The sequence below is a fragment of the Anser cygnoides genome, chromosome 2 (genome assembly GCF_040182565.1).
Source record: "Anser cygnoides isolate HZ-2024a breed goose chromosome 2, Taihu_goose_T2T_genome, whole genome shotgun sequence".
NCBI classification, from domain to species: Eukaryota; Metazoa; Chordata; class Aves; order Anseriformes; family Anatidae; genus Anser; species Anser cygnoides.
The window spans coordinates 156678654-156700094 of record NC_089874.1 but is presented as its reverse complement, the minus strand read 5'-3'; the positions used below and the strand labels follow the sequence as shown (position 1 = coordinate 156700094).

At 39.8% G+C, this 21441-nt stretch overlaps 1 protein-coding gene across 4 annotated transcripts in view; it reads right to left on the bottom strand.

Annotated features, from left to right (window-relative positions):
• The window catches only part of KHDRBS3 (KH RNA binding domain containing, signal transduction associated 3), a 94245-nt gene extending 83287 nt beyond the window's left edge, over window positions 1-10958 (bottom strand). For 3 of the 4 annotated variants that reach the window (XR_007158627.2, XM_013192648.3, XM_048049474.2), the window contains exon 1: window positions 10481-10958. Coding sequence is in view for 3 of the 4 variants with exons in the window: in XM_013192648.3 (XP_013048102.1) it covers window positions 10481-10568 (88 nt within the window). In the remaining variant the exon portion in view is untranslated. The remainder of the gene's footprint in view (window positions 1-10480) is intronic. The other variant, XM_013192650.3, reaches the window with a different exon arrangement.
• Window positions 10959-21441: the final 10483 nt, after the last annotated feature.

Below are 21441 nucleotides of genomic sequence, written 5' to 3'. Positions count from 1 at the left end.
TGCTGAGCTTACCCATTGAAGAAATTTACTTGTTGAGAGCACGTTGTATCTCTTTCCTTCTATCACAGGCATTAATTTCAAAGTGATGATTTGTCTAGAGTTCTTCACAGAGCTAACCTCAACCATCTATTTGCCACTTGTGATAATGAAATACATATCAGCATTTTTAATTAACCTTGCATTAAACTATGTGAGCTACTACTTAGTGTTCCAAACAAGGCCTATTATTTCAGGAAATGCATAAATTTGTTAAGTACATCTATGAATAAGTGACTTATAAACAATATGATAGTTGCCCTGTACTGTTTCATCAGTGATAATTATATTCTAAGAGCTTACAGTTTAAAGGCTTAGTGTTACTTTTAAAACTCAATTTAACACTTACCAAACTGTCCTAGGTCTCACTAGTTAAGGAATCCATCAAGAGAACAGCACAGGCCAAAGCTATTTGTTTCCATCTACATCTTAATTGCATTTGGATACCCTGAGCACAAAGTAAGGCAGCTCTACTACAATTACAGCACACATGTAAGCCTAAACTTGTGATTAAGTAACAAGGAATAGGAATGAAAACCTATGGGATGGCAAAACAGATGCAAATACTGTTTTCAAACAGGTCAGTTACCAGTTAAAGCCTCTAAGCCTTCAACTTTTCATATTCACATGTTAAAACTGGTGCTCAGAGAATCATTTAATGTTACTCACATTTTACAACGTGTCATTTTCAGCAGGAGGGGCCTGCGTTTCAAGCTGCAGACAATGCTTGGCTACAAAGTCCCTGTGCCTAATGAACACTGAATACATACAGCAGCCAGGTACAGCTCCCAGCTTTCTTTAAAAGGGAGCAACACCACTTCCCAACAGTTCTGCTTCAACACAGCAGCAGACGCTCGTTAGGCTGAATGCCGGCTCCCCCTGCTGACACATTGTCAGTATGAGAGTTACAGCACCACTGTCATGCTGAAGATACAGGCTGTATTTCAGAAAAATGCCTGAAAAGCCCTTCTAAAAAACCTACAAGTAAAAACCACATGATGGCTTTAATACTTAGTGACCTACCACTAACGTAAACATTTCTTGACAGAAGGAGAGAATCCAAAAATTGTCTTCATTTCAAAAATCACTAAAATTCTCTGTAGGGATCCTACAGAAAATCCCACTGTGGGACACTTCTGCTCATTCTGCTCAGGTTAATACTTCATAATTACCTGAGATACCCAAATTCACAGAAATATAAGGCTGAAAAAAGTCTCAAATACATCCTTTCCCTCAAGCATTTTAGTATACTCTTGTCATTGCTGAAGATTGCTTCATATGACCTTAACAGATACCTGTGAGGACTTCAAGAACAGACACAGTAAACTTTAACACTTAAACCCTTTGTTGCATGTTTTCATACAGTAGGCCAGAAAAAAAATCTTATTTCTCCAGACCATGAATGCATGGTGTAATAAGAAGGTCAAGGGTATATAGTAAGTGAAAAGAATCTAAGAACAATTTGTTAGGCAAGATAAATTGGGTCACAGTAGTCCTTCCTAGTTTTCAGGACCTAGTGTTAAGGACCACAGTCTTTGTCCAGAATATCATTAGAATAGCTCTAGAAAGTCTAACTAGAGCTAGGAAGCATCACCACAGCCTAGTGGATCTTCAACTGAAAGTGATGCAAATTATCTCTTCCAAACAACCAGGATCTAAGCAGGAAAAAGTCAAATGATTCATAAGAAACTGTTTTGCTTTGGGAAACTCCACCACCTACCACAAAGGTCTTGGGGAACCCCTGTAAGGGGCAGGAAAAGTCAGCTGTGACATGCCCTTCTCCATTGAAATCAGGAGATGTTGCTCCTAAAACCAAGGCAGGCTGGAAGTATGCATGAAGCAGTCAGGTAATTAGTACAATGAAAAAGCACTCTGGGCTTCAGAACTTTTGTAACTATGCAAATATGGCAAGAAATTTGCTCAAACCATATGCAGGCAGTTCTAGGAGGGAAAGATGTTTTGGGCCAAACTTGGTTTTGTGGGTTATACTGAAGCACAGCAAAAAAAACGGACGAACTAAACAGACATTATGATGAACCTCAGAGCTTTTCACTGTTGCAAAATTGAAATCTATCACTTAAGTTTTTAGAAGGGAAGAAGATAAAAGGGCAACTTTTCACATCGATTTACTCCAAGCTGTATCATTCAGCTCTGAATATAGGAGGATACATCATTGCTTTTCTTCCTTCTGCTAAGAAATAAAAATCACAGATCCTCAGTACCTGGTGGTTAAGGAGCTCAGAGAACAGAAACTGAGCTGCTGACCAGAGATCATTACTTTACTGCACACTCTGGCTGGCCACCTCCTAGGAGGATACATCAAAAGGAACCAGTATAGAAAAGTTTTGTCCATTATCAGTTAACACAAGAATATACTGTAAAGGAAGAATTCCTGTGTTAAGAATAGTTCTTTGGTTTCCGTACACTGCAGAAACATCACTACTGTCCCAAAGCAGCAGAAAATACAGCTGAAGACACCTAAAAACTTTTTGCTTTCAAAGAAGTTTGCTTTCAGGAATACTGTTACTGCTTCTGGATGATCAGAGACAGTTGAGACTACAAATGCATTTACTTTCCAAGCATTCAATGAATGCAGCCAGATCTTCAGCATCAGAGCAAGAGCAGCAATTTTCACTAGATTCTGTTTTATCCCTGAAAAGGCACCTTCCCTTACTGGTTATTCCTTTTGTACACTCCAAGTGGATTAATAAAGTTGAAGAAAAATAGTAAATCCTCAAAGGATTTGCAACTTCAGATTTTTCATTGTCAGTATATTACACTAAGATCAGCACAGCTGAACTTCTAATCTAAAAGGGAAATTGTTAAGCACAAGAGCAATGGGTTTACTGAAATTATTCCTGATTTAGGTTTCCAATTACTTTGTCAATGAATCTTTCCTGAAGACCTACAAAAGAACACCTAGATAGGCCAAAAATTAAAGATTACCAACTACAAGCATTGAACTGACATTTGTTTGCTGCTGCCTTGCAACTTCGTTTCTGCTGAGCTGCTAGCTGAAGTCTGATAAACACATCAAATAAGAAATGGAAGGCAGCCAGCAAGACAGCAACTGGAAATGGAGAATAGGAAGGAGAGAAATTTAACTTTCCAGATTCTTACGAATCTTACCTTGACAATAAGGTAAAAATTAAAAAGACAACACATGTCATAGGAACAGTAAGTGATAAATATGAGAAAGATGAGTTCTAGCAAAGGAGTATATTTTAAAATAAAGTGCAAGGAGAATAAAACAGGCACTGCTCAACTGTTGAGACAGTTCAGCTTAAGGCACAACACTCAGAATTTAGTTTGGACAAGACCCATAAGATCATCAGGTTCAGCCATCCACCTAACTGCCAAGTCCACTACTAAACTATGTCCCTAAGCACCACATCTACACATTCCTTAAATACTTCTAGGGATGGCAACTCAACCACTTCACTGTTCCAGCAGCCTGTTCCAGCATCTAACCACCCCTTCTGGGAAGGAATTCTCCCTGTTACACAACCTAAACCTCTGCTGGCACAATCACTTCCTCAGCTTCAAGTATCTTCCTTCCAACCTCTAGTTGTTACTCCTCAGCTTCATCTTTGTCCTAAATATCTAGCTTACATCTATGATGCATAGCATAAAATTATTAGAGTGCCAAAGGAGGGCTTTGCACCCTGAGGTGGTCAGGCACTGGAATAGGCTCCCCAGAGAAGTGGTCATGTCACAGAGCCTGCCAGAGTTCAAGAAGTGTTCTGGCAATGTTCTCAGACACAGGGTCTGATTTTGGGGTGGTTCTGTGTGGAGGCATGAGTTAGACTCAATCCTTGTAGGTCCTTTTCAACTCAGGATATTCTGTAATTCTACAATAGTGTATATCCTAAGTCACTGACCATTATCTGTTACGAGCCTAACAATTTGGTCAAGATCAAATGTCCAGAAATGCACCTCACTTTGAATCAAATATGTCAAGAGAAAATCTTATATTTCCTATACTTGATTTAACAGCTAATCACCCAAAGTTTTAGTACTGTGCTTTATTTTCCACTTGCACTCTTTGCTACATATTTCACAATAACTTCAGATGGCCTCTTAAGAACCTTTTTTCACCTCTGTGGAGGTAGTTATGCACTCAAGCCACAGGTTAATGATCATTTTCACAAATGAATCAGGCTAACAAGCAGCCTACAGACCTTTTATCAAGCTTGCAAAGCATTTTGCAGAGTTCTCCATGATATTCTTGAGGATTAAGATGTACAGAATTCTGTATCTAGAATGTCATAAGACCGAAATTTTAGTCCATATGACCTTAACATAGTTACAGGGCCATATGAATTTCCTAGCTAGCAATGCACTTGGAGACTACTTTTCTTCCTACTTTTCAGGTGCATCTCTTTTCAGATCATAGAATCATCTAGGTTTGAAAAGATCTTCAGAAATCATCAAGTCCAACCATAAACCTAACCTGCCAAGTCCCATCATTAAATGACATCCTTAAGCACCACATCCCCATGTCTTGTTTTCTAGTCTCTTCAGCTTCATTTCTCTTTGCACATGCCCAGACAACTCAGGATGCCTTAGGTCTTCTTGGCCACCTGGGCACACTGCTGGCTCATGTTCAGCCAGGTGTTTGTTGGCCAGCACCCCCAGGTCCTTTTCTGCTGGGCAGCCTTCCAGACACTTCCCCAAGCCTACACCATTCAAGCAGATCAACAGTCCCTACTTTATCAAGATATGCCACTTACCCAGTGTACCTGCCCTTTATCGTTCTCTATCACTATTAATAACAAACATTAAGCTTGCAAGACTCCTATAGAGCTCAGCTAACAGTCAATTTACCAGAAACTATTAGTTATGTCAGGTACCAGTTAATCCATTTAAACATGCTTTTTACTGGAACTGCTTAACTTTAATTAGAAAGACATGCAGTACCACATCGAACACTTTACAGAGGCTGCTCAACTCTGAACCCTGATAACCAACTCTTAAAGCACTACCTTATCTCAATTACACCTCAAGTTCAAGTCAGGTGGAGGGAATTCAGGAGGCACAAACATCACATGCATAAATTTTAAGTACACACAAGTAGAGTCAAGCAAGCCATGGGCAAGAGGAGAAGCCATTCAGTGCTGTGACTTTGCAATTTCTCCAGTAAATAAGTGTTCAGAAGGTTAGAGTTTTAATTTGCATGGCTGGTGTCGAAAAGGATTGAAAGTGACAAACCATGTCAGCTTAAATTTGAAACCTTTAAATTTGATCTCTCTCATTGACTGCCAAAGTAAGTGTGCAAGTGAATTAGAAGTCAGCTTTGGGCTCAGTGTGATCATCGGTGAGCAGCTGCAGGCTAGAGTCATGCTTCAGAGCAGATGAGCCCAGGGTGAAGTATGCATGATTATCTTAAGCTGCGTTTTGCAGCTTCCCTGTTAACATGACTTGAATGCCTGATAAACCACTTCCCCAGCCTTTTGAGAGACTAAGACTGGAATCTAGTTGTTAACAAGCTCTATAACTTACTTTCCCTGTGCCATTTCACTGGAGTAAAGCAATGAGCCAGCTACAACGAATGTCAACTTGTGAGGTGTTACAGAGCAGAGAAGGTGTGGTCTGGCCAGGACATGAGGGACAGCTACCCCAATGATTGCTTCAAATTCTTATTTCTTTTCAGGCTATGTTAAGAAAACAAACATAGGTCAGCCCTGTCTGGTTTTATGGGGCTGCCATCAAGCTACATCCATTCATATTACTGTCACAAATTTCTCAGTGCATTATGCCTGCAAAATAACAGTAGTCTGTGAAAGCTTGCAGGGGTTTTGAAGTCTGATTACTAGAAGATAACAGCAGTTTTTGCTTTCTAGTTAACCTCCAGGAATGACAATTTAAAGGGACTTTGAAAAAATCCTTCAGTCTGAAGGGCATATTACAGAATTAACTCTTAAGATTACTTGAAACATTTAAAATCCCACCAGCTTTTCATTTGCTTTACAAAATGCTTACAACCTTCAAAAAGCATTTTGCCAACCTCCAAGAGCAGGACACTTCAAATGAGTTACTTCTTTGCTCATGTGTGAGAATGCAGTGAGAAGTGAATGCAAATGTGAGGTTGTACAGCAGTAGGGGATGTGTAACTCCGTGAGGGATTGGGAACTGGAGGCACCATGCACGTCTGTCCCACAGCACATTTGCCCTCAAAGGAGGAGGATTATTCACTAACAGATTTATATCACAAGCTACGTATGTTATTTCAATACATGCAATCAAATGCGCCTTTTAGATTTGTGAAAATTAGAATTCTATTTGTGAAAACTTAAAGAAAATCCTTAGTAAGCACCAGGCAACATTCATATCCCTAGAGGGATTGATTCAAAATATCTATGGAACCTTTATTACATCCCTGCTTTATTTTTATGATGCTATCTTGTCTGCTAAAAAACAGGTTTATATTCTCCACAACAATACTTTTTACAGTCCTTCCTTGATATTTAGGGAGGTACTGTTTTTAGGAGACATCTATTTGCTTACCAAACTCCTACTCGTGAAGTTTTGAGCACAAAATCCATCAAGCCCATACTGATCACAACTGGTCACATGGCTCAGCAAAGCAACCCAACATACAGCTAGCACATACAGCCATCTACTGATCAGAGGGCTTATTCCTCTATGTCTTGCTCGACAGTAGTTTAAGGGTAGCCTTGGTGACTGAAACACTACCTTAAGTCTCAGAATAACTGAAGTGAGATCATAAGGAAGAATTACACAAGGCCAGTCTATATAGAAGTAAAAACCATCTTTCAGGGTATATACTGGGACTCTACCCCCTAATCTAAGGGATTTCAGCTGCCCTAATCTTAATTATAGAGTTCCTTCCACCTACACATTTATCACACAGTGCAAGTGCCAGACATCAGCTTGTCTTCCCATCACAAAACATGCCTGGTATTGACATGTTTTTTGCAGTGAACTTCTGTTATCATACAATCTCACATCCTGTACTCAACATTCACAAAATACTTGTCAAATCAATACTACACACAGGTCTGTAAGAGGATGAAAATAAAGTCACTCTTCTTACTGATCTTTCTGCATTTTATAGCATCACTTGTGAACTAAGTTATTACAATCAACATTACACTTGAGCATTTACCAACACTCACATGCAATCCAAAATGTGAATAGCTATCAAAAAACATTGAAAAGCTGCTCGGTGCCTTGCAATGATAAAGAATTGGTTTGATCTCAGAAGTATCTCCTCTACATACAGAAAGTATTTTCTTTTTTTATGTAAAACAGTACCTGACAGTTGTGAATTGGAAAAATACAAATTACTATATTTTTGCTCATTCACAGAACTTTATCTTTGTCAAGATTCTTCATCTACAGAACCTTTAAGGCAGTAACTAGACATAACATTCCAGCTCCCATTGTCTGGTACCAGACGCAGATTAATCCTATTAGCACAGACACCTTATTGCACATGCAAAAGAAGTCCACTTCCAACCTGTAACATGCTTAATCACTTGCAGATAAAAATAAGTCCTTTTTAAAGAGACTTACTGTTCAAGTATACCAGTAAACACCATTCAAAGCAGAAGAGGATACAGTCTAGCCTCCTTCATAAGATTACTACTGCCCTAAAATTTAAGCATTAAATATGTCATTGATTCTTTAAAACAATTTCAGCAATGGACTACATCCCAAAAAGGCAAGTCTCCAAATGCTTGAACAGTTTTGAACAAGAAAAACCAGTACTATACCAGGGCAATGAAGAATACTGATCTTTGATTTTAAAGCTTTGAAAATGCTGAAAGGTCTTATTAGGGAGAGGAAACAGTTACCTCTGGAAATTGTTACCTCAATTCCAGAATAGATTAACAATACTGCCCATAAAAAAACTCTTGCAGCATCCTAGTCATCGCTCTGTTTCAGCCAACTACCTTGAAACCAGAAAGCATGTCAAGCGCTATTTTTCCTGTATCATTTACAATTACACAATTTGTATGTATCCAAATTGTAATTATAAGTATAATATGCAAATATGTCCACTTGTGTGAAAGCTATAATTAACAAATTTTTGAAAGTCTATACACAGGACCACTTCTCCCTAGAAGCCAAATTTCAACATGGGTAGAGCAGAATTTTTTAGTGATGTTGCCCTTTTGTCTAAGCAGCACACACTTCAGCACCTCAAAAGGATTTGCTGGCTCAACCACAGAATTTTTACGAATCAATCTGAAGTTTCTGGAGAAAGTTGGCTTATCTACAGTATTTCAGTTAAAGTAAATGCAAATAGTAAATGTAATATTGTAAGACATCAGAAACACCATTACATAATTAAGCCAGTTATTTTAAGCACTTAAAGCCTTTGGGAAGATCTCCTACAACTGGGTAAAGACACTGAAGCATGCTTCACTCTAAACTGAAGAGCTACGCAAGCTAGGTTTTAGAAAATAGACAAGCCATTTCATTTGCCTTATTAAACTGTCATAGAAAGAACTCAGTGAACCTGACATACAAAATGCAAACTGAAATTACATATCTTTTTCCACTAATTGCATTAATTTACCTGCAAATAACAATTGAGACAAATGAACCAGACACTGATAAAGTTTTGTCAAGACAATGGGGGCTGTAAAATATCTTTTCTTAGTCATGTATCTCCTACTTACATTACACAGACAATTTGCCTTTGATTCTTTGACTGTACATCTGCCTAGGAGGATTTCACATAGAAATCACAGAAATATGCATCTTAAACTACAGCTGACTGGTTGATACTGTCCTGTTTAATAATTTTACCTAACAGGCAAAATACTTCAGATTTAACACAGTACTGTCAAAGTAAACAAAAAAATCCCAAGATTAAAATACAGGTCGGATCCATGTCATCTACATTTTTTCCATGGAACACACCGATTTTTGCAACTGGAAGTATGCATGCAGATACCAGGTATTACACAGTAAAAAGCAGGCAGAAGTTTATCCTCTAATTTAATTTCAATGGGAACTGCAAAAACCTATCAGTGTCCCAGAAAGTCAGGATTCTGGTAACAGTTGTAAGATCATGTATAGTTCCATAAATAATGTTTGAAATATACATACTTCTATAACTTCCTAACAATAATTACACAATTTACACAATCTGCACATGTAAAAAATCCACTATTATTAACTGAAAGTAACTTCACTAATTTGCAGCCTTAAGTTTCTAGCCATCAAGCTAAATTTTAGCACTTACAGCAAACAAACATCTGTTTGTTAATCCAATTCCCTTTCTCCCACTATCAGTGGCACATTTCCAAATTCAGAACCAGGAAAAATATGCAAAATACCAACAGCCCAAAGGCGCACAGCTACAAATCACATGGCATATGCATTCCACAGCTGAAACTGTGACAGCTACCTGTAACTCCAGAATATTTTAGACAACAGCTGATTCCCCATCAGATTTAGGGATTGGCATTTGCAGTCCATTACACATCAAAAAGTATGTCAGTGCATTAAAAGAAGCATTGATTGAGACCTGTTCCTGTGATGTGAAGTACAGGAGTACAGCTCTGCAATCACTTCAATTGAAGCAAAAATCATTTGGTTTTCCTGAGGTTACGCGCTGATCTAATGTAACATTTTACCTGACCATCCCAAGCACTCTACTCTATCTACAGAGCTGTGCTTGAAAGTCACCTGCTAATTACCCATTTCCAAATTTACTTGAGGCATTAGAGCGTAAGTCACATGGGACTTTACTGAAACAAAGAACCAGCACTTTGCAGCTTATGTGACATGTCAGATACAAAGGACACAGGATCACATCCGATTATCTGGAGCTACATAACTGAAAACACTTTCTGTTTGATTATCTGGAGGTATATAATTGAAAAAGAGCATGTTTCCAAAAAAAAATCAATGAAATAACTGAAGTATTAAGGTACAACCAAGACCTAGAGCCACAAGTTCCTGGGCAAAGATACAGATTCTAGTGTCCTTTTGAAAAAGGATCACGCATCTATAAACCATAAGCTATTTATTATGCAGAAACGCCCCAGCATGCTAAACCAGGAAAGCGTTAGGGGCATTTAACAGCACAGCCAACTTCCAGCCCAAGAGATCCTAAACCCGTAGCCATCCTATGCAAGTCGGCTTGGGATAATTCAACCAGTGACCGTCTCCGCTTGCCTGAAATCCACCTCTGGAGGAAAGCTGAGACTTGGGGATATCGGTGCCGGATTTACAGCTGCTCGTGGAGACGGAGCGGGTCTGGCCGAGCACCCCCATCTCTCGGGGGATCACCACCGTTACCCCCCGGCCCCACAGACCCCCAGGGACCCCTCGGAAGGCTGGAGGGGGGGTCCCCAAACCCCCTTCGGGAGCTGGCAGCGGGGGAGGCGAAACAGATAAAGGGGGGGACCCCGGCGGAAAGTTCGAGCAGCGCGGCAGGGGCCGCCCCCAAGCCGCCCCTCACCTTGGTTGACCAGGCGCAGGGCGTGGGTGAAGGACGGGTCCAGGGAGTCCTTCTCGGCCATCAGCTCGGGCAGGTACTTCTCGTCCATGCCGGAGGCACGGAGAGCCGGAGCCCCAGCGGGGAAGGAGGAAGAGGAGGAGGCGGTGCGGGGCTGCGTCCCGGGCGGCGGTAAATCCTCGGAGGCAGCGCTTCCCAACCCCGGCCGCCTCCCGCCAGGGGCTGCGGGGACGCATCCAGAGGGCAGCGCCGCGAGCCCCCGGCCGAGAGCGGGGAGGGAAGGGGCGCCGAGCCCCCCTCCCCCGGTCCTGCTCCGGGCACGGAAAAAATCCCTTACGGAAACGCACGGGAGGGGTTAAGCGGTTCAAAGCGCGCTGGCCCCCAGGAAAAAAAATCAATGGGTTAATTAATTAATTAAAAAAAACGGAGGCTGCGTGCGCAGCGTCCAGACCCGCACCTGCCGCCGCGCAGCGCCGACTGAGCGGGCGAACGCCGCCGCGCCAGGTTTAAATACCCCCGCGGAGGCCACGCCCCCCCTTGGCCACGCCCACAAGCCGTTGAGCCTCGCCCCTCGCGGACCGTTGCTCCGCCCCCGCCCCTCCCAACGGGCGGTACCGGTTCGGCCCCCTCGTGTGCCGCCCCGCCCATGGGGGCGCCGCTTGCTATTGGATGGTTTGGGCTGTCAGTTAGGGGGGCGCCGCGGGTAAGGATTGGTCGTTGCGCTTCCGAGAGCCCCGCCCCTTCCGTTCTGTCCCGCCCCTTCGTTCGGCGGGGGCTGGGCTGGGGCGGGGAGGGGCTGTGGCGACGGCCCCCGTGCGGGTGGGCGGGGTAGGGGAGCAGGGAGCTGAGGGGAGCTGAGGGGTTGGGAAGCGTTAGGGGGGCTGATGGGAGTTGTGGGGGGCTGTGAAGGGTTGTGAGGGGCTGCGGGCGGCCGTGAAGGGTATTGAGGGGCTCTGAGGAACGTTGAGGGGCTGCGAGGGGCTGAGGGGATCTGAGGGGTAGTGAGGGGCTCTGAGGGGTAGTGAGGGGCTGCGAGGGGTCGTGAGGGGCTCTGAGGGGTAGTGAGAGGCTGCGAGGAGTTTTGAGAGGCTGCGAGAGGTCTTGAGGGGCTCTGAGGGGTCGTGAGGGGTTTTAAGGGGCATCAAGGGGCGGTCTCTCCCCTTGAAATCCCCATGGCGGATCCCCCCTGAGGGGATGTGAGCCCCTAATCCCCGCCTCAGGACCTGCTGCCCTCAGGACCCCTAGGCCGGGCCAAGAACGTCGAGATTAGCTCATTAAATGAGAACTGAAACCACGATTTTTAACTTTTTTTCTCCCCCGAATAGCGGTCGTTCTGTTTATCCAGCGTTTTGTATTTGTGTCTCTCGTACAAAGCACTTCATAAATATTAGCTAGAAAATCATACCACTGAATTACACGACTTCGAGTTTGTGATTCAATAGCAGCCCATTTCACAGGTAAGAAAGCAAGTTCGAGAGACTCAAGCCTGTTTTCCCGTTTTTTCAGTGAATGCACTCGGTATATTAGATCATTATTCACTTTGATCTTTCGCTTTGAGACTTTACATGGCCTCCTCATTAGACCTTAGGTGTTTTATCAACGAGTCTTTGGTGACAAAAGCCCTGAGTAAATGAGAACAACCATTCTCCCCAGTAACACAGCACAAGGGCAAAACGAAAACACAAAATCACTGATGCCAAAATCCTAATACTAAATTTCGTAATCACTTTGACATGATCAGCTACAGTTAAAAGACCACTGAAACAATCTTTTTTTCTGTGACAATAATCGAATAATCTCACATTTGTATTTCATGCAAAATAGGTTTGTAATGCATCTTAGTCATGTCCTTGCAAAAGGGAGAAAAAAAGCTCTGAAAAAGGCTAACATGAGAAATCACTCACTCAATGCTTAGAAGAAGGGGTTAAGGTTCCCTTCTGAGAATTACATGTGCTCTTTCACCCTCAGAATAGAAGGGCCATCTATTAAGGTATGTTGCATCTTGTTATATTTCACAGATTGGAATATCTCATAAAAAATGTTTGATGCTTTACAGTATAAAATATACTTGATTTACATTCTCTGTACTACCCCTCCAAATAAATCTGACCCAGCAGTAACAAGAACCAGAAACAAATTTACAGAAATATATTTTTAAAATCCTCCTGCATGACATCAAACTTGACAGATACTACTAAAACATACAAGGAACTGCAAAAAGTTGGATTACAATGAATGTTTTGTTTCAACCTTCTACATACATCTTCTATAAAAAAAAATACTGAAATGCAGCCATCTGTTGTGAAACAGGCAGACACACACAACTTTGACACAGAACAATATGTAGGAGTGTAATCTTTATTGAATGACCTGGAGCAAAATAATCCCTACCTTTGCCTGTAAAGCCAAAAATATATTTAAAGTCCCTCTACAGCATACAGAACCTCAGACAGAAAGGTAGCTGTATTATACAAATGGTATAAAACACAATGTACCTTTCTTGGAAAAAGTCATATTCCCCCTGGTACCTGATTAAATAAACATTTGATGTTTTATAAAAAGACAACAGTATTTCTTCCCAAAGTATACCAATTCCCTCTGGTTTTCAATATAGAAAGGCTTACTGTATGTCTAAACACTGGTTTCTCACCAGGTCTGTAATAACGTAGGAAGTGTAAAATTATCCACAGTTTATCCTGTCATTGAAACTCACACCTGCACATAACAATATATTGTTTTCTCCAGTGAAATTCACTGGGATATAATGAAATGAGGAGGACAGAACAGATGGAAGTACATGGTATGGAAAGCAGCTTAGGTTACCTGTTTACCTGGAAAAAAACTCCAAAGCATAGTTCTTACTGTCCAGAAAAAAAAAAGCAGGAATCACCAAATCTTAAGGATTGATTGCTTTCCTGCTACTGAAATCTATACAAAGCTTGAAAAACAGCTTGGTCGAGGAACTGCCCAGTAAGTACTAGCTTTACTTTTCACAAATGTGTAAAAATCATGAGTCCGAACTTTTAAACTTCACAGTTAAAGTGCTTACGCCTACTCTCCAGCAGTAAAATTAACAGGATTTTTTACACGTGTCCATTCTGCTGTCTGCATGCACGTGGCAGTCTCACGAAGTTGGTTCAGTAGGTGTTTATCAGCTGGGAACCAACGTCAGAGTAGCGTCTCTCAAAGCACCAGTTCTGTGACCTGTCAGCGTGTCTGTCAATTATTAAGAAAAAAAGGTAGATGCCAAAATTAATATCTACATAATTGAAGCACTAGGACATTTTAGTACCTTTGCCCTCTGCCGTACAATTCAGTTCCTTACTTCTTGTACCTCTTGACACAGGCAAAGGGACGTCTGAGGATTGTGTGAAGAGGCTGTAACTGAGCTGCATCCTCGCTCTGGCACAACTTGTTGCAGGCACATTTTCTTTATTTACTGGGTCAGAATAACAAGCAGTATTTTCACAATTAAGTCTTTGTACCTAATATTGCAAGCGCACCGAGATATTCATGATTTTACCCAAATTACCATCCACTCATTTTTATTTTATATGACTGGTGTTGTTCCATTTACTCAACAATCATATTAAGCTGCCACTGACCGCAGTAGACTTTACATGCCTTTAATGTACTTACCTCTGATTTACCAGGTCCTGATTTAAAGCACAAACCATAGCAGACTGTTAAGGAATTATTAATTATTTAAGCCTTCAGCTCATTAAAATGCGTACAGCTGAAGACCTATAGAAGCAAAATCTATTTTGGGAAATAGTTTGTCACAAATACCACATCTAGTGAATATGTCCTTGATGTGACTCACCATGGTTCTGATTAGCATGTTGCTAAGTAGGTGCTGGCTTCCTTAGTGCTTTAATATATCACTTGCCAATTTCTATTAGGCACATTGAAATTATCATTGCACTCCTTACCCCAGTATTGCTGTGGCCATTTCTTTATTTTATTTTATTTTTATTTCTTTTTTATTATTATTGTTTGCATTTGGACTAAAGTACGAAGAAATAGACAAGAGCAAACTATCAATCAACGCATGTATCACGAAATGTTTTCAGAAGCTCTGGAGGCTTTCTTCTGAATTGTGGCTCTCTCTTTTACCCTGTTCGCTCCATAGTTAAAAGTGAAGGCCGCTTTCATCCGCAAGGAAATTTACTCCTAAGGCTGTGTCTTTTAAAAGATCTGTTACATGGATTTCATATCTTATTCACTCTTTCTCTACACTTCTTTCTAAGAGAAGCAAGATTTACAGGAAAAAAGTAGCTTGTGTGAGGAAAAAAAAAATCTGGTAGATAAGCTCTTTACCACATTATTCATAGCCACTGAAGTATGTGCATGTGCCTGCTCATCCAAGTCTCTGTTTTGTACCTTGTTTTATGGTATTAAATGTCAGAAACGGGCTGACAGGAACCTCATGGAGTTCAACAAGGGCTAGATCAGGGCAACCTAACCTGCTATAAGATCTGCTTCTCCTGGGAGGTGGTCTTCAAGGTATGTTCCAACACAAACCATTCAGTGATTCTGTGAAGTGCAAAGTCCTGCACCTGGAGAGGAACAACCCCAGGCACCAGTACGTGCTGGTGGCCACCCAGCTGGAAAGCAGCTCTGCAGAAAAGGACTTTGCAGCTCTGCAGAAAAGGTGTTCAACTGGTGGACACCAAGTTGAACATGAGCCAGCAGTGTGCCCTTGTAGCATCAAAAGCCAACAGCCTCCTGGGCTGCATTGGGAAAAGTGTTGCCAGGAGGTCAAAGGAGGTGATCCTTCCCCTCTATGCAGAGCTGGTGAGGCCACACCTGGAGAGCTGTGTCCAGTTCTGGGTTCTTCAGTACCAGAGAGAAGTAAACATACTGGAGACAGTCCGATATAGGCCCAAGCATATGATGAAGAGATTGAAGCACCTCTCCTGTGAGGAAAGGCTGAGAGAGCTGGGACTGTTCAGCCTGGAGAAGAGACAGCTCAGGGGGGGTCTCTTCAATGTCTATAAATACCTGAAGGGAGGATGCAAAGAGAGCAGAGCCAGGCTCTTTTCAGTGGTGCCCAGTGACAGGACAAGAGGCGATGGGCACAAACTGGAACATAGGAGGTCCCATCTGAACGTTAGGGCTTTACTGTGCAGGTGATTGAGCACTGGCACAGGTTACCCAGAGAAATTGTGGAGTCTCTCTCCTTGGAGATCTTAAAAAAACATCTGGACATGGTCCAGGGCAACCAGCTTTAGGTGTCACTGCTTGAGCAGGGGTGTTGAACCGTTGATACTACAGCAAAACAAGTAAATAACAATTTTTTTTCATTGTAAATGTGTGGTAAACATCATCTGTGAAATCATCCGGACTGTGATCCCAATATCATTTACTTCTTTCCCGCCCAGGTTGGTCTAGACTTCTGCTTAAGTTATCATCTTCATTACGTTCTTCCGCTCTTATAAGAAAGAAAAATATTTCTAATTGCTTATAACACTAAGTCTGGAATGGTATATACTCGTCTATTCTTAGACGTAATCAAAATGGTTAACTTACCCACACCTGTTTTCTGTTAACTGTGATTCAGTTCTAGATTGCAACTCCTCATATTTTTTGCCTGTGACATTAAGATTTTGCCATAATTTTGTTGCTGTTGTTTCAGTATAACATTCATAATGGCTAATTCTGAACAATCCTGTTAGTATATCATTTAACTTTCCTTAAAAATCTCATGGGCAACTGTTATGATAAAAATCATTTCTTGAACTGCTGTCTTCCAGAGAGCGGAAAACTGTGTCACTAATCTCTGCTTGGGCTGACCTCCTGCTATCCAGGTTGAACACCTAGTACATGAAGCGTGTAAGAACTGGAGAGATCAACGATTACATCATTTGTAGCAGGCAAATTTTAGCATTCCTCCTTACTCTTTTCCGGCTTTTAAAAGCATCACAACAGCCTCTCCATTTTCTTGTACAGTAATTGAGGCAATACACTGCAGTGAGTTCACCACCTTGTTCATTATATTCATGTAACCCATGATCCACAGGGCTTTTTTCTTTTACTTATACATTATTGCTAATGGCAGTTGTAACAGTGCATGTAGTCCTGGAACTGCATGCACATATGCCTTGATCATATGATCTACCTTCAGACATCACGAAGAACTTTATTTTCTTTGCACTGAAATATTTCATAAGATTAAACAGTCTCTTCTAATTTTGCTTTAATTAAGATGCAATGATTTTACATCCTTCTGTCCCAGTATTGGTTTTGTACACATTTTTATTAAAAATCTAGATTTTGACATTTTCCTTTATGCACTTCCCAATATTTCATATAGTTCTGATGCAAAAAATATCGGTATTGTCATGGTGAAAGGACTTCTTTTTGTATGCTCTTTCTTTCTTATATCTAATAAGAATTTTAAGTATAGTTCTGTATGTATAAAATGGCTTATAAATAGTTTCTCGCTACTTCTTTCTTGATCCTGGACTGTAGCTGTAAAAGAATGTTGCATTATTGCTGAATTTCTCTGCTCTGTACTTTTGCCAAATTGTGTGCACTTTACTTTCCTTTTTTTTTTTTTTTTTTTTTTCCTGTGTAGCATTCTTGTAGATATGGTGTGCTTTGTACACTTTGTGACTGTCTTCTCTACTGCCGAACAATCTACATGTGCTACAAACCTGCATGCATCTGGGCTTTCCACATGCCTCTTTTATTGCTCTGAACCTGGGTGGTGCCAAAATCCATTTCACCCTTATCTTTGTTATACCTGTCATCATCCTGGTTGCACCTCTTTTAGCACATTACGTTGTGTGCCCGTGAATGTTTTCTTTTGTTATTTGGACAGCTTTTTCCAATGTGAAACTGTTGCTTTTTTTTTTTTTTCTCTTACGCAATCTCATTAAAAACCTATTTTTCACAGGCTTTCTTTCCTAACTACCAAACCTCATAAGCCATAACTTAATAGTTGTCTTAGTAAAACCTTGATGTGTCTCGAAACATTTATCTTTGCATGGTGATGTTTTCTTTAATAAGAAATATGTCTTAATTCAGAATGATAATATGTGTTTTCCTATCTGTTTTTACAAGTTTCCTGGATACTTGAGATCTTAAAATACCTCTGCCTTTTTCCTTGTGTATTGGGTTTACATGTCGAGGTTTTGGTAGCCCCTTTCATTCTATATTCTGCCCCGTTTCCTTAGAGGAGAATGAATGAGAGAGTGGTTGTGGTAGAGTTCAGCTGCCCAGCGGGGTAAAACCACCACACCTTGTTACCTGCTGGAAAGAGTGGCAGTTAAGGGTGAGGAATATTAAGAACTCCAAACCCGGAAAGAAATCTGCTGCATTAGTGTCTTCTACCAACCACTACTTCTTGTGGTAATTCTTTTCTGATCTACTCATGTCCTATTTCTTTCATTATTCTGCATGAAAATTGTTGTTAGTTCCTTTTCTTCTGATAATGTATCAGAAAATAGCATTGTTCAGACTGCTCAGATTCACAGAGGTAGGGTAAACTAAAGATACATAATAGAGGCCATTTGGTGCTGGTAGTTTATTGCATTTGCTTTTAACTCAGACACAATAATCATGAAACAAACTTATAAAAAACAATTTATAAGCTTCTAAGGAGAAGGAGTAACGGTAAAAAAAAAAAAAAAGCTTGTTTAAAATTCTAGAAGGTAGTAGTTTTCAGTCCAGGTATTCAGCTACACCAACTGCTACTAGAATGAACCAGAAAGCATTTAATGAAGACTTTGCAGAGTACAATGAGACCTAAATACACACACAAATAATGAACTTATGAGTGACCTCTAAGTGTTTGCTTATCTGAAGTGAGATTTTGATGCTAAGCAGCAGTGGTAGGAGAGCCCCAAAGGAGCCATTGAAAAGTAAATCAACTGTACACAAAGTACACCATAACCAGTTCATCTTCTGTTGGGGAATGGGAGCATGCTCCTTGTATACCTTCTACAGGCAACAGATGAAAGAGAATGAACTCACCATGAAAGACAGCAAGATTTTGCCTTCTGCTCTAAGTATGCAGGCAAATCAGTATGTGAAACATTGATTTTATAAGTGCTCCCACTCTGCCAGGCATGTATGCTACAACGGAAGAATCAAGCAGTGCAAAATGTTCTCAGTATCCTATGTTCCAAGGATCTTCTGTGATTCAGAGAGGAAAAGGACAGAAACAACCATCAAGCATTTGTCATCAGAGATTTGCTCAGTTCACTAGCACTTGCTGAACAGGCTAGAGTGTTTTTAAGTCTAGATCCAAATAATGTCATCTGTGCTTTTACAACAAAGTAATTCTGTTTTCTAAGGCTGATGTTGTCAAGCCACCTATCAATACCAGCTCCGCAATGCAATGTTGGTGTGGGTTCACTGGTTAATTTCATTCTATCACAAAGTAGGCAGCCAATATATTCAAGACAGCTGTTTTGAAAACGTCTCAGTTGCGCATATCTTGATAATCATTAGTATTAGAAAAAGAGAGAACCTATGGTGGAAAGGCAGAATTGTGTCAAATGCTATGTTTATGATGTTTGTCTCACAAGAAAACCACTTTTTAAATCCATTACACGAGAAGTTTAAATACAGTTCAAATGCAACTCCTGATCAGTGTGTTTTGGTTTTATACTTTGGAATAATATGTTTCTGTATTACACTTATATTTTTCTAAATTTTTGCATTAAGCAAATTGAATATTAACTCTATAAGTTTAGCATATCTTGATATAGACAGTAAATAAACTAGCAAAGTTCCATTTCAATACCAGCCTAATTTCATTTGAGATGAAAAGGAAAGTGCCTGTCCTGCAACATGGTATTAATAGAACAGTAATCTTCAGTTCTGTGTAATAATGTTACATTCTATAGTAATTATATGACACATATAACATTATATTTATTTCACTATTTAAGATAAATTAATCTGGATGGAAGAATCAATTAATTTGTTTATCAGGGTTCATCTTTCCATTAGTTGTCTCACGGTATGAGAAAAACAATATTTGTATCGTGCATTGTTTAAATGTTGAGTGGTCACAGAATCAGGTATCATTACATGGAAATAGATGGGGAGAGCGAGTTATTAGGACAGTTGTTGCAACCCTTATATTAGCTTTACAATTATAAAGTGGTATCTTACTAGCTATCTTACATTTAGCTATCTTACATTAGCTATCTCCTGTATCCAATTTTGGGAGTGTTTAAAGAAGGTAATGGGCCAACAACTTGGGAGACAAAAATTAGTATTATTTGCCCTTTTAAAAAAACCAACAATAACAACGAACACAAAGTAATAAACAGGAGGACTGGTTATAATTGCAAAGAATATATTGGAATGTTTATGATGTAACAAAAAGAAAAAATCTGCAGAAGTATCAAATACAGTTATATTTTAAAAAAATCTTGGAGCACTAATAAATCCCAGGGGAAAGAGCTGTGGGAATACAGTCTAGCAGTTGTGTATTAACAGATTGACTTTTGGGATTTAAAGAGAAATTCTAGAAATTGTCCCAGATTTGTGAGTCCTAAATGTGTTGTGGAAACAAGACCAAAAAAAAAAAAAAAAAAAAAAAAGACAGCAATATAAGAAATGTTGAGAGAGCTCTGTTGCTTTGGGGGCTGGGTAGAAAAAAATGTGTCTGTGAGAGGAGAAAGAGAAATCACTGAATAAAAAAAATAACCAGTTTCTACAACGTATTTCTGAGAATTCAATAGATGAGAATGCCCTTATTTTAAATTTTTAATTTTGAACTCAAATGGAAAACAATAGTTCTGACCATATGTTACAAATATAACAGCACTTCTGTCCACAAATTAAGTTTTAGCAAAATGAAGGAACATAATAGACAGTACTATTTCACTCTAGTTCCATGTGTAATGTGAAATGTTAAGGCAAAAATAGGCCTTTGCTTTCCTGCTAAAAGGCTTAAATTAAGTTGAATTTCTCTCCTTCACCCAATCATTTTCCTTACTAATTTGGGATATTGACTTAATGCAATTCTGTGACTTAAACTGAGAAATTTATTTTTGGTCAGAAGGAAAACAAGTTACTAAAAATCAATAGTTTGAATTTTATTGATGCACTGTCTTATTATTTTGGCAGTGAACAGCCAGGAATGTGTGCTAGTATAAGAAGTGCTTAGTAAGGCTTAAAATCTATCCAAGCACAGATTTCCTTAAATATTACACATCGCAGGGCTAATACCTGAATTCTGGCTCTTATTCACAGGCCTCTAGATAATTATTTGGGGGGGGGGGGGGGGGGGGTGGGGGTTGGTTTGGTTTTAATTAGTGGAGAATTGGGAGAATTGGAACATAATACTTCCCAAGCAAACAACCTCTGATTTCTTAAGGAAACTGTTAAGTTTTATTGACTTTTCAAGAGTTCACCTCTTATACAGTTCAAGTAAAAGTGCAATGCTTGAAAAATGGGATATAAATGTGTCTTTTATATTACCTTGAGAAGCTAAGGATATCTTTATAGCGTTAGTAGTTAGTAATTGATGCAGTCATCCTAAATCTCAACTTTGCTGCTGCAGCAAGTCCCGAAAATTAGCATAACAATTGGCTGCTGATATTTTCATTCATTACTGTGATTTTTTTCTGGTGTTTTGCCACAGATCTTTTGTTCACATGATATAATATGCAGTTAAATTATCCCATTTTGTGTCTGTTTTTCAATAAACAGAATATGTTACACAAATATGCCGTGTTCTTAGTTGTATTGTGAAACAAATACAACGTTCTAAATGACACAAATAATTTTATTTTTAATATTCGCTATAGTACCTTTTTTTTAAATTATTTTTTTTACTTCATGATGCCCTGTATTATAGCTATAAGGATAATAATGTGATCTCTTGTGCTCTATATTGCATTAGATTTACTCTGCAGATTAGGAAACAATCCTAAAAATATTCAATCCTAAATATATCCAGATACATTTCTATTTCACTTTTATAGCACATAAATAGA